At 33.8% G+C, this 14,340-nt stretch overlaps 5 protein-coding genes across 5 annotated transcripts; 3 read left to right on the top strand and 2 right to left on the bottom strand.

Annotated features, from left to right (window-relative positions):
- Window positions 1-63: 63 nt before the first annotated feature.
- LOC124638231 (maspardin-like) lies at window positions 64-3,261 on the top strand. Its single transcript, XM_047175130.1, has 5 exons — window positions 64-283; window positions 410-650; window positions 946-1,175; window positions 1,636-1,884; window positions 2,094-3,261. Exons 1-5 carry the CDS (start codon window positions 185-187, stop codon window positions 2,238-2,240), a joined length of 966 nt encoding a protein of 321 aa, XP_047031086.1. The 5' UTR covers window positions 64-184; the 3' UTR covers window positions 2,241-3,261.
- On the bottom strand, window positions 3,081-7,358 carry LOC124638230 (stomatin-like protein 2, mitochondrial). The gene is made up of 8 exons (XM_047175129.1): window positions 7,190-7,358; window positions 6,980-7,096; window positions 6,557-6,764; window positions 5,974-6,162; window positions 5,189-5,344; window positions 4,824-4,939; window positions 3,888-4,016; window positions 3,081-3,666 (listed from the first exon to the last, which is right to left on the bottom strand). Exons 1-8 carry the CDS (start codon window positions 7,235-7,237, stop codon window positions 3,385-3,387), a joined length of 1,245 nt encoding a protein of 414 aa, XP_047031085.1. The 5' UTR covers window positions 7,238-7,358; the 3' UTR covers window positions 3,081-3,384.
- Window positions 7,359-7,497: 139 nt separating this feature from the next.
- On the top strand, window positions 7,498-9,830 carry LOC124638265 (coiled-coil domain-containing protein 112-like). The gene is made up of 8 exons (XM_047175194.1): window positions 7,498-7,851; window positions 7,923-8,041; window positions 8,106-8,234; window positions 8,365-8,569; window positions 8,816-8,940; window positions 9,044-9,140; window positions 9,217-9,448; window positions 9,518-9,830. Exons 1-8 carry the CDS (start codon window positions 7,581-7,583, stop codon window positions 9,546-9,548), a joined length of 1,209 nt encoding a protein of 402 aa, XP_047031150.1. The 5' UTR covers window positions 7,498-7,580; the 3' UTR covers window positions 9,549-9,830.
- A 383-nt stretch (window positions 9,831-10,213) lies between these two features.
- LOC124638270 (peptidyl-prolyl cis-trans isomerase 5) lies at window positions 10,214-13,013 on the top strand. Its single transcript, XM_047175199.1, has 4 exons — window positions 10,214-10,457; window positions 11,558-11,765; window positions 12,134-12,318; window positions 12,663-13,013. Exons 1-4 carry the CDS (start codon window positions 10,365-10,367, stop codon window positions 12,792-12,794), a joined length of 618 nt encoding a protein of 205 aa, XP_047031155.1. The 5' UTR covers window positions 10,214-10,364; the 3' UTR covers window positions 12,795-13,013.
- On the bottom strand, window positions 12,877-14,269 carry LOC124638269 (tetratricopeptide repeat protein 19 homolog, mitochondrial). Its single transcript, XM_047175198.1, has one exon. The coding sequence runs from the start codon at window positions 13,987-13,989 to the stop codon at window positions 13,006-13,008; it is 984 nt and encodes a 327-aa protein (XP_047031154.1). The 5' UTR covers window positions 13,990-14,269; the 3' UTR covers window positions 12,877-13,005.
- Between the last annotated feature and the right edge of the window lie 71 nt (window positions 14,270-14,340).

Raw genomic sequence — 14,340 nt, 5'->3', positions numbered from 1 at the left:
AGATGTCAAAAAAATGACATTTGACATTTAGCTAAGGCATAGATAAAGCTAAGGGGAGACGTCAAAAATACGTCATTTATTTACGAAGTTTCTGCGATAAGTTTAAAACATTCGAGGATTAAGTTATAAATGTTTTATTCTAAGATTTGATTATATTTTATATGCAAATCAATAGAAAACAACAATGAGTTGCGTCAGTGAATTGTCTCAGTCTAATGAATATCTCAGTTTTAGAAGCAGCATTCCCTTGAGGAAAGTTGTAGTTGACTCAGATGGATCCAAGGTAAACAAATAATATGTATCAAATTGTTAATTTCACTTAATGGCGACCTACTTTTATCCTAAGGCTTCTTATCTTAATCCAAATACGTTTATACCGATACTGTAGCTTCGCTTTTCTATAAAATAGGCTTGGAGAATTTTCGACAGTGGTCCAAAATCCGTAAGCTGTCCCTTGATATGCCTGCCGCCCGTGTCTGGCACTGCCGATGTGTTCTACCAGCAAGTGTTAGGGCTCGCTTCAAGGGGGGTTCGAGTTATAGCTGCAGAACCTCCACCATACTGGAATATTAAGGAATGGTGCGATGGCTTTAAAAGACTTATTGACTACCTTGAACTGGACAAAGTACATATTTTCGGAGCTTCCTTAGGTTGGTACTCACAAGTTAATTTGTAATCTATTGTAAACACATTAAGTTTGAAAATAGAAAGTACAGCAGTATGTGTCATCACAGTAATTTCCATAATGAGCTCAACAAATCAATGTGTAGTGGAGACGTTACAATAATTACTATGCATATCTATTGTTCATACAGTGAAGCAAAGTGATAAACAGATGATAAGTTATCACTGTACTATATAATTTTTACATTCTAACCAGGATATCATACTTGACCAAGGAATATTATTAAATGTTATAATTTGCATTTCAATTTTTTTTTCTAGGTGGATTCATAGCACAGAAGTTTGCGGAATTAACAAGTAACTATCCTCGGGTGGCTTCTCTTGTCCTGTGCAACACTTTCACAGACACTTCAGTATTTGAGTACCATGACTCGTCAGCCCTCTTTTGGCTCCTACCTTCTTTAGTCCTGAAAAGAATGCTCATGGGCAATTTCACAACTGATAAAGTTGACAAAAGAATGGCAGAATCTATTGACTTCATGGTTGAAAGAGTAAGTATTTAATTATTTATCCAAACTCTTACAAAAATTATTGCAATATTGTTATTGATACTCCTGTTCCACTCTGTTGAGCAGTAATGTAACATTATACAAATATAACAACACAAAATCTTGTACCATAATATTGTAGACTTGTAACTAATTTCCAGTTCTTATGTTAGAAACCACATTCTAAGACGCAGATTGATTCTTATCTAAATGAGATTAATTTATTCGACACCAAAATAGACAAGGATATCCTACAAATATTGTAAATAGGAAAGTTTGTGGATTTAAATATTTTTTCCTCAACCACAGTTTAACTGTTTTATAAAATGAGCCTAAATTTTGCATACATACATATGAATTAGTATTCCAATCCAAAAAAAGGTGGAAGCTATCTGAGAATTAAAAGTAAAAATTGATAATATCTTATTCTTTCCATTTAATAAGTACTTGTATTTACTTTCAGCTGGAATCTTTAAACCAAGCAGAGTTAGCATCAAGGCTAACTTTGAACTGCACACCTTGTTACATAAAACCTCAAGCACTCGTCAACATGCCTATCACCGTAATGGATGTTTGGGATGAATGTGCCCTAAGTTCAAGAGTACGGGAGGACCTTTACAAGTCCTACCCTCAAGCTAAACTGGCTCATTTAAAAAGTGGTGGCAACTTTCCCTATTTGAGCAGAAGCGATGAAGTTAACTTGCATTTATTAGTGAGTATCATATTTTGTTTTACTATATTAGTAGTAACTTCTTATATGTCAGTAATTTTAAATTCTCCCGTGTTTCTGTGCTCCAGTGTACAATGGGTCAATAAATTACTTCTTGTCAACTTTTGTTCTATGGCAGGCAGCTGTACATGAAATGCTACAGATTTCTCACACAATACATATATTGATTCTATTTTAATCATTTCTTTTAGATCCATTTGCGACAATTCGACGGCACGGACCTATCGGCGTCATACCTAAGTCTCCACAAAATGCCAGCAGCATCAAACTTGAATCAGCCAGAGGAGGGATCAGTCAGCTTCTTCAATCAAAGAGATAAAATCGTCAAAATATCCTAGAAAGATACACATCTAAAATCCTTATTATACTGGTTTGACTTGTTTTGTTTGTTACTAAATTATGTATCATGTGTTCATCGAATTTATCACCATTTATATTTAAGGCTTAATAGTTCATAAATATTCCATCTTTATAATGTAAGTAGCATGAACCTTTTGGTAAACAAGTTTATATTTGTACATGTTGGGTTTCAACTATATTCATTTATTTATACAACATCAATCTTTTCTTTTTCGAGAGTATAAGAAAATCATTCAAATGAATTTGTTTTTGTTTCTTTAAGGAACAATAATTGTTTAATTTCAATGGTTGTTAATATCTTTTTTAATCATTTTTCTTGATCAAAAATATATTTTTGATTGTAATATTGTTTAAGGAAGAATAAATCATAAACTTCTTCAATTGGCCTTTATTGCAAATAAATAATGCATCAAAGTCAAACTGGTTTGGCAAGATGCATGCTGGAAAATTCACCTGAAGCCTTAAAAAAGTGTCACTTGTTATTGCAGCTAAAATTCATCATCAATAAAAAGAGATATTCATAATATCGCATCTAACGTACATTTGAATCTTCTCTGCCAAAATAGTAATGTAGGGTCAAGTTCATTGAACTGTTAAAAAAGAATAAGTAACGTAAATAGATAAGGTCCGTTCAGATAACATTCCAACTACCTAACCTTGTATTTAATAGCCTAGTATATCGTAAATATCATCTCGTATAAGATTTAGAATAAAACTTAATAGAAGCTTATGATATGAGACTTATGTTTATTATGTTCGAAATGTAGGCTAGATATTTAGCTTATACCTAGATTGTTGTGGTGAAGAAAATAAATATATTTATATTTTTTAAGTTTATTTTTATTTTCTCCAGAGTTATTTCACAATAAATAACTTAAGATGACCAACTAATGAGATATGATTTGTTTTAAAAATATTGCGTATCTGTACATTAACATTTTATAACACTTGGAACTGACTGTATTGTACAATGTATGAAAATAAATGCATTTTATTGCAGTTGTCTAGTTTTCATTCAGAACTTGTCATTCCCAATGCACCAAGTTACACAACAAAGTTTCATAGCTACATTTGAAATGCAGAGACAATCTTATTTTGAGAAAGGTTGCTAATGTAATAGTTCTATGTTTCTTTTTCTATTTTCTCTAGTTTATTTAACTGTTGCGTGTGGTAGTCCTTCTTCTCTTTGTGAGCTCTTAACGCCTTTTCTCTTTCTTCATCATCTGAGAAGTATTCTGCTAAGGAGTCATCAACGTTGCTCAAGGCCGGGCCTGCCAGGGTAGAACCTTTTTCTGTTAATGCATTAATTTTGACTAGAGGCTCCTCATACTCTGTGATTTCAGGCTGTGTATTTGTCTTCGTTTGTGCATTGTGTGCTGTCACTGTTGAATATATTGACATCGCCTGAAAAGAACGAACAAATTACCAAGTAGAAAAAAAGAATACAATGCCAACTAAAATACCTCAAAATCGTTTATCCAAACTTGGTAGCTACACAGTACTTTTTGAACGCCAAAATTTACAGCTACCAAAATGCCTACTTTTCACCGCTTCCTATGCTGGGAAGAAGTGGCGCAACCAACTCCCTAGCATTGAAATCAATAATGCCATTTATAATCAGGTACCTGTGCGACTAAGTTGGACACGTCCCCAGCGTTTGCAGGTAAGATGAGAGTGTTATTCGTCCTCGCTAGCTTGTTGAACGCCGACACATACTGCTCAGCCAGGGTCAATGATGCAGCGTGCTTACTATCCTGTGAACAGAGATCTTGTTATCAAACCTTTTCATACATTAATTTAGTAACTTCCCTGTACCATGAGTTATACAAGGTGTTGATTTGCATTTGTGCCATACTTCAGGAAGAGGACATAAAATACGTAAATAATCGATTGGAATTACAGTAGACGGGAAATAGCTAATATGCACTGCTTTTTTTGTCATTGTAATGTCGTAGTATTTCAGAAGTAATCCAATTTTATGAATGATAAATAATCGTTGCGTATGCTTTGTGTTTGCGTTTGTGTGAGGGCGCAGCATGGTTTTAAGGCCAGTAACACACGCGCCAAGTTTAAATACAGCTAGAAGACATTGACGGAATTTCGATAAAAAAAAAATAAGTACCAATTTTTTTGTTGACTTGGCTCGAGAATCATTAATTAGCATAATTACGTCCTTGAATATGGCACGGCTGCAAATCAACAGCTTGTATGTGATACACAGATAAGTATTGAGCCTGCATCGTGGACGGTGAAGTGGTTAAGTATAAAATTACTAAACCAGTAAAGAAATTCCGTTCAATATGTTAATGCTCGCACGCAATCAGATAGAAGTAACATGTGATAGCTTTAGCTTTTCCCGATTTCTAGTATTGTGCACACACATACCACAAACCGCGAGCGATTTTACGGCCGTCCCGATACTCCATCTATGATTTTCTAGTATGCAAAACAACAGATACAATATTGGAAACAGTCGTCAGGAAGCTCTAACGTAGGACAGAAACAACAAAAAAAATATAAGAAATTCGAAATTACAGTCTGCTTCGAAAAATTCAACGCACCCTTTGAGCAAGAGCGCCTCCAATTAACTTGAGCCCTTGCGCTCGCGCCTCCGCAACGGCGAGCATCGCCTGAGCTTCACCAGACGCCTTGTTTATCTGTTCTTGTTTCTCAGCCTCTGAAATATGTAAAAATATTTTAATTAATATGCAATACAATAAATTAGAACATAACACTTTCTGAGTAATTTGGCTTTCTACTGATGCAGTGTTTCGTGAGATCTAGAAATTACCCACTATGACCTTGTAAACATTACTTCCTTATAGTATTGGTAAATACAAGTTATGTTTCAATTCTATATTGTATTGATTAAAACCGTTGTATGTGCCAGGGCACTTATTTCTTCCTTACTGCTGCAAATGCTTACCTGAAGCCAATATTCTAGCCTGGCGCTTGCCCTCGGCAACGTTAATGTCTGCAGCTCTGACTCCCTCGGACTCCAAGATGGCAGCTCTTTTCCGCCGTTCAGCTTCCACTTGCATCTGCATAGCTTCGTGTACTCGCGTCGGCAGCTTTATGTCACCTGGAAACATGAGTATTTTATTTTGGTAAATGTATATTAACTGTTTGCAGTTATTATAAACATGATAAACAGGAAAACTGAACTGAGCAGAATCTATTTCAATAAAATTGACTACAAAAATAGATCGCAAAAATACACAAAATAAAGTGCTTATACAAATAATGGAAAGAATTCACAGTTGGAACATTGGTCATACTACAGATTTATTTGTGCATATTTCTGGAAATAGTGACTCATGTTCATTTCATGTATAAGTTAGTTCCCCAATTCCATTCAGGGTTAAGACAAACAGGACAGCCTATACAATCAATTGCACAATATTATAATAGAAATATTTTGCTAATATAATAGAAATATGTTGCTAAAAATCATTGTGCAATCTTCAATATTATCTCTATACTCTCAATGCACAATTCGTAGGCATATTAGGGTTTCTACCTACCCTTGAATTACAAAGAATTTTATTCTTTTATCAAAGGGTGATTTTTCAAATGCTAGATAACTTTTATCAGAAAACTATGGTTGACGTTTTGACAACTTTTGTGTAGTAATTACGTCAAATCACCACATATAGTCCTCTGATAGAATTCAATGGATGATTGAAATTGGCCTTAAGTTGTATGACTTACGGATCTCATAACGAAGACATGTAATACCCCAAGCTTCACTGGCCTTATTGATAGCATCCACAATAGCCACATTCAAAGATTCTCTCTCCCTGAACACTTTGTCAAGTGATATCTGACCAAGTTCGGAACGCATAGTTGTTTGAGCAAGTTGTGTGATGGCAAACTCGGGATCTTCAACACCATATGATGCTGGAATTATAAAAAATAAGAAATAGGTATAAGCATGTAAAAAGTAAGAATTGTTGCAGTTTTAAATATAAAAACTTTATATAGCAAATGACAATGTAATTTATCAATTTATTCAGAAACATGTAAGAATGATTTTCATTCAGAAAACAAATCTTTACTTATAAATGTTCTACATTTATATTTCTCTAAAATACATAATGGAGTTACATTTCAGCTTTTTATTGTCTTACTGCTGGTCACAGGCCTCCTCTCACACAGAGAATGATTAAAAGTTTTATTTATTTATCAAATTAATCAAATCATGAAGCTATAATCAGGACATAATAAAATAATTGATTATTCTGTTTGTATATTAATGAATTTTGGATCTAAAGAAATTAAGTTTGAGTCTTACCTAAGTAAGGGTCAATAATACGAAGATAAAGTACTCCATCGATGCTGAGGGTCACGTTGTCAGAGGTGATGGCACTTTGTTTTGGAACATCTATAGCTATTTCCTTCAAGCTCTGCACATACTTTATCTTATCCACTATAGGCCACAGCAGATTCAGTCCAGGCTCTAGAATCCTATGAAATTTTCCCATACGCTCCACAATCCATGCCTGAAATTATACCACTTGTAAATTATATCACTTGTAAATTAAAAACTTTTTGGTTTATAACAGAAAAATGATGCAATTTGTAATAAGCATAAGTAACGCGTCGAAAGCTATTGAAAAGAGTATTAAATTTTACATGGGAAGGCTGCTACATGATTGAAATTGGTCACGGCATTTAATATTTGTTTAAGTTCATAACATACTAAATTTAATCATACCTCTTGTTGCGGAACGAACATTACAATCGTATTAAGCGGGGTAGTAGAACGACTTCTTGCGGCTGTAATGCTGTACAAAAATCTGCCATTGTTTTGGTATTCCAAGCTAAAAACATTCTGAAAACAATCCAGCAATTGTAAGGTTAAGTACGATAATACGACATAGACGAAAATTATTATGTAAATAAGTATTCAACAAACTACACTAACGCGCAAAGGAAGAGTCCTGGAGAAAAACAGTCTGGTGCGAGTGAACATTTTTATGTATTTCAAGAATATTCCCCTGAAATTTCACTTTCCATTCCATAAAATTCACTTTTTAGCCAGAATTTCCTTTCAGTTCAAATCAGAATGATGAAAACTAAATGTAATGTCAAGATAAACTTTTTAATCTGTATGTTGAATAGTGATGTGAACAATACGACATGATTGCAGTTTTCGAATTAGTCGATTTTTGTTTTTTTTTTCTGGCAACAATGATGATGTAAGTCAAAGTATACAGGTTGTTAGCGGTAAAATCAAAATATTTAACAAGCAAGTTTGATCGATAGCAATTCCATCAGAGATTATTCTGCACAATTGAGCTTCTAAATATTTTGAAATGGATCTAATATCTACAAAGTCTAGCAGCAGTGCTTCAAATGTGCCACATACCTTAAGTTTATCGGCTAAAATGAAAAGGTTGAAGGTTGAGGAACATCTTCTTCTTCAAAATATAAAAAAATGTTTATCAGACGAGGCAAAAAAGTACTCGATATTTTCAGAATTTAAAGCTTTTACAGGAAAAAATAAAAATACGCTTAGAGAAATAAAGTTGTTATTCCAAGATATAAAGACAAGCACATCTTCCAAGGAAATGTTGGAAACTATCGGTAAGTACAAATTATTAATAGTTAATGTATTTATTGTTCTGTACTTATTATTGTGGTTTTACTCATTTCAGAAATTGAAGATGTTAAAAAGAATACCATTGGGTTAGAAAACCGTATCAAAGCATTCAAGTTTCATTTGCAGTCAGAATTAGCACGTCTTAGCTCTGAAGAACAAGAACTGAATACGACTGTAAGTAACAAATTAGCAAGCTTAATAATTTTATTGGAATTAAAAGTAAATATTTTTCTTTCAGATAAACGAAGAGCCAATTATAATTAGTAAATTCAAGAAGCAGCCAAGGCCAAGAATACAAACGGCTAAGTATAATGAAATTGTGCCAAGTCCTGTAAAAACATTAATGACATCCCCTTTTAAGTTTCCGGTAAGTGACATGGGGTTTCTGGTCACAGCTGGTTAAAAACCGGTGTACCTAACAACCATGTGATCTATAAGCATATTTTTATAAGTCCCAGGAATTTATTGTGTGATTTTCATTTTTTTTTTGTTTTAAGGAAGTCCAAGAGTTCCAAGATTTTATGCAGAATAGTGTAAATCGATACGGAGGCTGGGATGAATACCACCATAATATATTTGTGAATCATTGGAAAAAACATTTTGAGAGTCAACATGAAATTGTTTATGATGAAACTAATGGGCAGATGGAAATTACTCCTATATTAAATTCATTTTTGCGGGATCTTTTACCAAAACTATTCGGTTATTTGTTTTTACGTTATATATCTAGTGATTGTTTCTTCTTCTCCTTTTTCTTTCTAGAGTTTCTCCTGCCTAGAGACGGGGTCCGCTTTTTGTATCCCACAGTAACTGATCACTCCTACAGTGCGTTTTTGGCCTACCTTCTTCATTGCTTCTCCGCTATCTTTCCTTCTTTCCTGATGCAGGCGGTGTCCTTTCTAAAAGTCATTTTACCTTTCAAAAAATATTAATGAAAAGTGTTTTTAGATATCCGCGAAGATGAAATCATCTCGCACATCAAATGGTACTCAAAGTTTATCTACCTTAAGCAACGGCAGCAGAAAGCTATTGATAAATGGAGATCTAATAGAAAAGTTATGAAATCTGCTAAGGTAGGAACAATCTTAGTAACTGGACGAAAACGCCCTTTGCATTGGTTACCTACTTTTTTCTTTAACACATATTGCACAGATGTTTTGTTATATTTTTCCACAGGTAGATCCGAGAATAAAAGATATGTCTACACAAACCAAGACTAATAGTCGTACGAATGTGATCAATCACAAGATTAACAGTAACACTGATAGCAGCGGTAATTATGGCTAACTTATTTACTCACATTATTACGCGAGTGGACACTTGACTATTTTATAAAATTGGTTTTTCAGATGATCTGGATATTGTGAGCCATTTCGTTGATCAGTCTATCAATTATAGGAAAAAATGTTGCAGTGAAGACTATACAAACGAAACTCAAATACCCTCTGAAACTAGTGAAGAGAGTCAAAACCAAGCATTAGATAAGTTGCAAAAATTTACGAAGCAATGGGATATTAGAGTTAACAGTAAAGATTTGAAAGTGGAATCGAAGAACTGGAATCTTGAAAACATTAAGAAACTGTAAGTTCATCGATCGATAATTTACGTATTTTGGAATATTTGAAGGTAACAATCGTATTATCGTTTCAGGCGAATTCCAACTTGGAGGACGGGATTGTAATTTTCTTCTCTTACCTGAGGCCTAAGGGCCCAGTAATGTTATGAAAAAGTGCTAGAAGATTAATAGAAAATGAGATTTTTAAGCGATAATTTATGTCTAATTTATATTTGAAAGTTTTGACTGTAGACTGGAAGACCGGAAGGACTTTTGGGCCTTTATCTATACCCAAAATCCCTTGCAACTCTTGAACGTACTTTCACAATAAATAGAATTTCAAGAACTGCAAGGAATATTTCTAGGTTTAGTGGTAATATTAATAAAATATACGTTTATCGAACAATATCTTGTGTGTTTGTTGAATATAGTAACTTGGTTACGAATTTTGTTATGTCGCCTCTCTGGCATGAGAATCACCTTGCATTCGTCGTGGCCGTTTAACTAAATATATCGCTCCAGCAAATACATAATATGATAAAGAATCTTCTCAAGAGCCGAATATTACTTGACATAAATATAACCATACCATGTGCGCATAGTTACGTTACAAATCTTTTTAGGGAGCATCCTAGTAAGTATTACTATCTGTGGCAAAAACATGTAATCTGTGGACTTGTAACATGACGTGGACTTTTGTCAATTTGACAAGTGTAAACGGAAACGAGTGAGCGAGCGCTAGATCGTCATCATCTTTCGTTTTTGTCATATTTTTTTTTTGTAGCTTGCCGACAACCTACGATTTGCCAGTTTGCCGGCGAAGACGCAAGCAGGATAGACTTCGCTCCGTCCAAATAATTTAAATCAGAAATAAGTGTGATTCCACCCTACCTAGGGTAAAACGTAAAGATATTTAGGAAAAGGATAAAACTTATTTTAATCATGAGCGCTTTTGCAGCAGCTCTTGGTCTTCTCCTGATCATCTCCTCTGCACAATCAGAGGAGGCTCCAAAGGGACCTAAAGTAACTCACAAGGTTAGTATTTGTTGTCTACTTATCTAGCTATTGTCGTGCAATTGAAGCCCTGGTGTAATAATAATACATTCCAACAAAGTGGCAAGAGTTCGTTGTTCGTGATTGCCGATGATCGGTCGGTGACCTTTTGTGATGACGCTACAAGTTTTTGTTAGCCAAAGGTAATGGCTCTTTGATATTCAATGCATGTAGTCAAATTAATTTTATTGTTGTTACATCCTGCTTGACAACTTTTATGTCCATCTTCTACAAGGCAGTCATGTTTCAACATTATTGTAATGTCTAGGGAATGTTTATAACAATGCTGTAGTTATTTATCGTGCACATGTGCATCTCTGAAATGCTTTTGTTGGACGACTATTTATGTTCAACAATAAAAAGAAACTCAGCTATTTGGTGAAAAAGCAGAGATTTCAAATACATATTTATTAACTACTCAAGAGTATAATGTTCAAGAAGGTCCAAACAAAAGAGGGTAGTTATAATTTCATTGTTAGGTAAATGTTAAACTAAAAATCATATTAAATTTGGAACTTTCCTGATATTCATAGGAACTTTTTAAATTACTGTGTTCTATCAATGAGATAAGAGGAATGTTAACTTTGATCTCCATGTCAGTCACTAAAGGATGTGTGCAAGATAACAATATGTGCTTCCGACTTATCATATACCTTTTGAAATTAGTTATTATTTATTAAACTGCAATTGGCATAAAAATTCCAATCAAAGTAACTAATCGTAAATATCGTAGGTGGAACATTAAAATTTAATAAAACCTTATGTTTAATTTTCAAGATTAAATACCAAATATTATTTGTATAACGTTATATTAAAATCAATATGACAATATAAAAATACAACATTTCTCTCTAACTGATAACAACAATAAAATAAGAAATTATATTTTTTGAAAATGTTTTTGTCTAAAATTAATATTGAAAAATATAAATGTAAATAATTTAAATACATAGATATTGAAAAACAAAAAAATATAGGTAGGTATATTGTTTCTACTATATTATACATACTCTATAGGGTATATTCCCTTTTCCATAATATTTAAGTAAATCACTAATGACATATTTTTCTTATATTTTCAGGTCAGTTTTGTAATGAAAATGGGTGATGAAGACATTGGTACCATTGTCATCGGATTATTCGGAAAGACTGTCCCTAAGACAGCTGAGAACTTCTTCCAGTTGGCACAGAAGCCAGAGGGTGAAGGTTACAAAGGCAGCAAGTTCCACAGAGTCATCGATAACTTCATGATCCAAGGAGGTGACTTTACTAAAGGCGACGGAACTGGCGGTAAGTTACTGGAAAAAGAAATGTTGACAAACATTACAGTTTTCATTGCCTTTCAGCATAAGAACTTTTACAATGGTTGAAACAACAATAGGCCTTGAAATGCCACCAATGGCCATTGTTATACACATGTTATCCTTTCATCCATTTCCAATAACCATTAAAATTGTGTTGTTAAACTTCCAATTAGTTTTGCAGTTACCATTATAATTGGTTACACAGTTACTCGTTATTGTCAAATAAAGTTTATAAATTACTATGATTATTTAAATCATTAGTTTTAGCTTATAAAATATTGATCATCCTTGATATACAAATAAATATCACGGTATTGTAAGTTGTTTTAGTAACATTATTTTAATTATCAATAGGACGCAGCATCTATGGCGAAAGATTCGAAGACGAGAACTTCAAGCTCCGCCATTACGGCGCTGGTTGGTTGTCGATGGCCAATGCTGGTAAAGACACCAATGGCTCCCAGTTCTTCATCACCACCACCAAGACTCCCTGGCTGGATGGCAGACACGTAGTCTTCGGAAAAATCTTGGAAGGCATGGTAAGAATATTTACTGTGTACAATTCAGGTCTATTAGCTTTGCTTGTTCTAAGTTAGCTAATAGTGCCATCAGATTGATAGTCAATATGATGAACTACAAAAATTATTGGTACACAGTTGTGTTGAGAAATGGAAAAGCCAATTGTTATTTAAAATAATATCAAAATTTAAGAACTGCAGAATAATTATGTTGCATTCTGTTAATCTTAAAATTATTTTAACAGTTGTTAAATTCTTAGCAAGGTATTAAATAACTACAAATATGGATTTCAAGGAACTCCATTCACTTGGAATGTAAATGACCTTTCTGTTGTATTGTTACTGACAATGTTGTTTGTTCACAGGATGTTGTTCGTAAGATTGAGAAGACTGTGACAGCAGCCAATGACCGCCCCGTTAAAGATGTAGTTATTGTAGACACCAAGACAGAAGTAGTGGCAGAACCTTTCAGTGTCACTAAGGAGAGTGCTGTATAAATAAAATATTATGCACACAATATTTACTTTGTAAGACATTAATCGTCACAAAGTATACTAAAGTTAAAATAAAAACATGGTATTAATTTGTGCCACATTTTCGTTGTCATAATGGTGGACATTGAGATTTTATTAATTTAGTTCACAATAGTTATACAATATTACAATAAGGAAAACATGCCAACTCTATTTTTCTTAAATAAAACATTGTCTAAAGAAGATTGTTTATTTGTTTTATGCATAGTTCAGCTTCTTGTTTGACACCTTGATTTTTGGCAAGGACTCCTAGTTTCCAAGCTTGGCCACAAGACTTCCTTGCTGCATCTAGTAATGATGTTTTTAGATATGCCCTTCCTAGATTAACATACATAGTTCCTAAGTCATCCATCTCCAGGGACTTGGCCAAATCAATGGCTTCTTTGAAATATTTTATACTCTCATCTGTCTGACCTAAACGATCACACACAGTGCCAATGTCATTCAGTTGCACCACAAGATGTTCTGTCTCAAAATCAGGCAACTCTTTCATCCTATTTAAGGAGTTCTTCATAAGCTTGAGGCCATCTTCACACCTATCGACATCTAGATACAGACGCCCACACCAGTCTTCAGCCATAGATAGGAGCTGTTTTGTATTTGGTGAAGGATCAGTTTCTGCTAATTTATACAGTTTCTCTAAACACCAGTCAAATCCCAATTGAGCTGTTGTATAATCCTTCTTCAGATGGCACACTCTTGCCAATTTGACACTGAGATGTAACACTCTAGGATCATCTTCAGAAGTACCATTTCCCATGATTCTTTGAGTTACAACAATAAAAAGCTGCTTTGCTTTGTCTAGCTCTTCCCTCTGCAGGGCTAAATTCGCCATAACGTCGTAAATATAAGTGATTCCAAGTTCATGATGAATCTGTTGAGCTTGTCTTAATGCTACGTGAAGTAACTGTTCAGCCTTTTCATATTCATTCTTCTGTATAAACAAAATGCAATGCTTAATGGTGTGAACAAGTTCATCTTCAGCAGTTAGCTTTTTGTCGAATCCGAGCCAAGTGAATAGAGAAAATCCCAATATAAATGGTTTTGTTGTTCTAGGAATCCTTGAAGCATGAATACTTGAATAATTATTCTGAATAGATCTAAAACAGCTGGATGCTCGGCAAAATTTGGTCCAAAAAAATCTGTATCTGCTCGACATTTTACAGCTTAGATTTGATATATTTTAGATAAAATCACAAGGCGCATTACATAAACGCCTGGAAATTTTATTAAAATATATGTAATACCGAATGCTCTCACGCTGTCCGATCAATCAGTTTTTTCATTTTTTGGCCATAAATAACAATAATCTTAATTCACTATGCGATTTAAATCTAGGAAGGATATAAAACTGGATGAAAGATCAAAATTTTTAACCAGAATAAGAACTAAGAATATTTCATGTTTGAATGACAATTGACTGACAATGGACACTGACATTTGACAAAGAAGATAATTCAAATAATATGACATTTTGCCGTTGACAAGTAGACAAGCACTTTACCCGACT

Source organism: Helicoverpa zea, chromosome 17 (genome assembly GCF_022581195.2).
Source record: "Helicoverpa zea isolate HzStark_Cry1AcR chromosome 17, ilHelZeax1.1, whole genome shotgun sequence".
Lineage (NCBI taxonomy): Eukaryota > Metazoa > Arthropoda > Insecta > Lepidoptera > Noctuidae > Helicoverpa > Helicoverpa zea.
The sequence above is the reverse complement of the archived record's forward strand: the minus strand, read 5'-3'. Positions and strand labels throughout refer to the sequence as shown.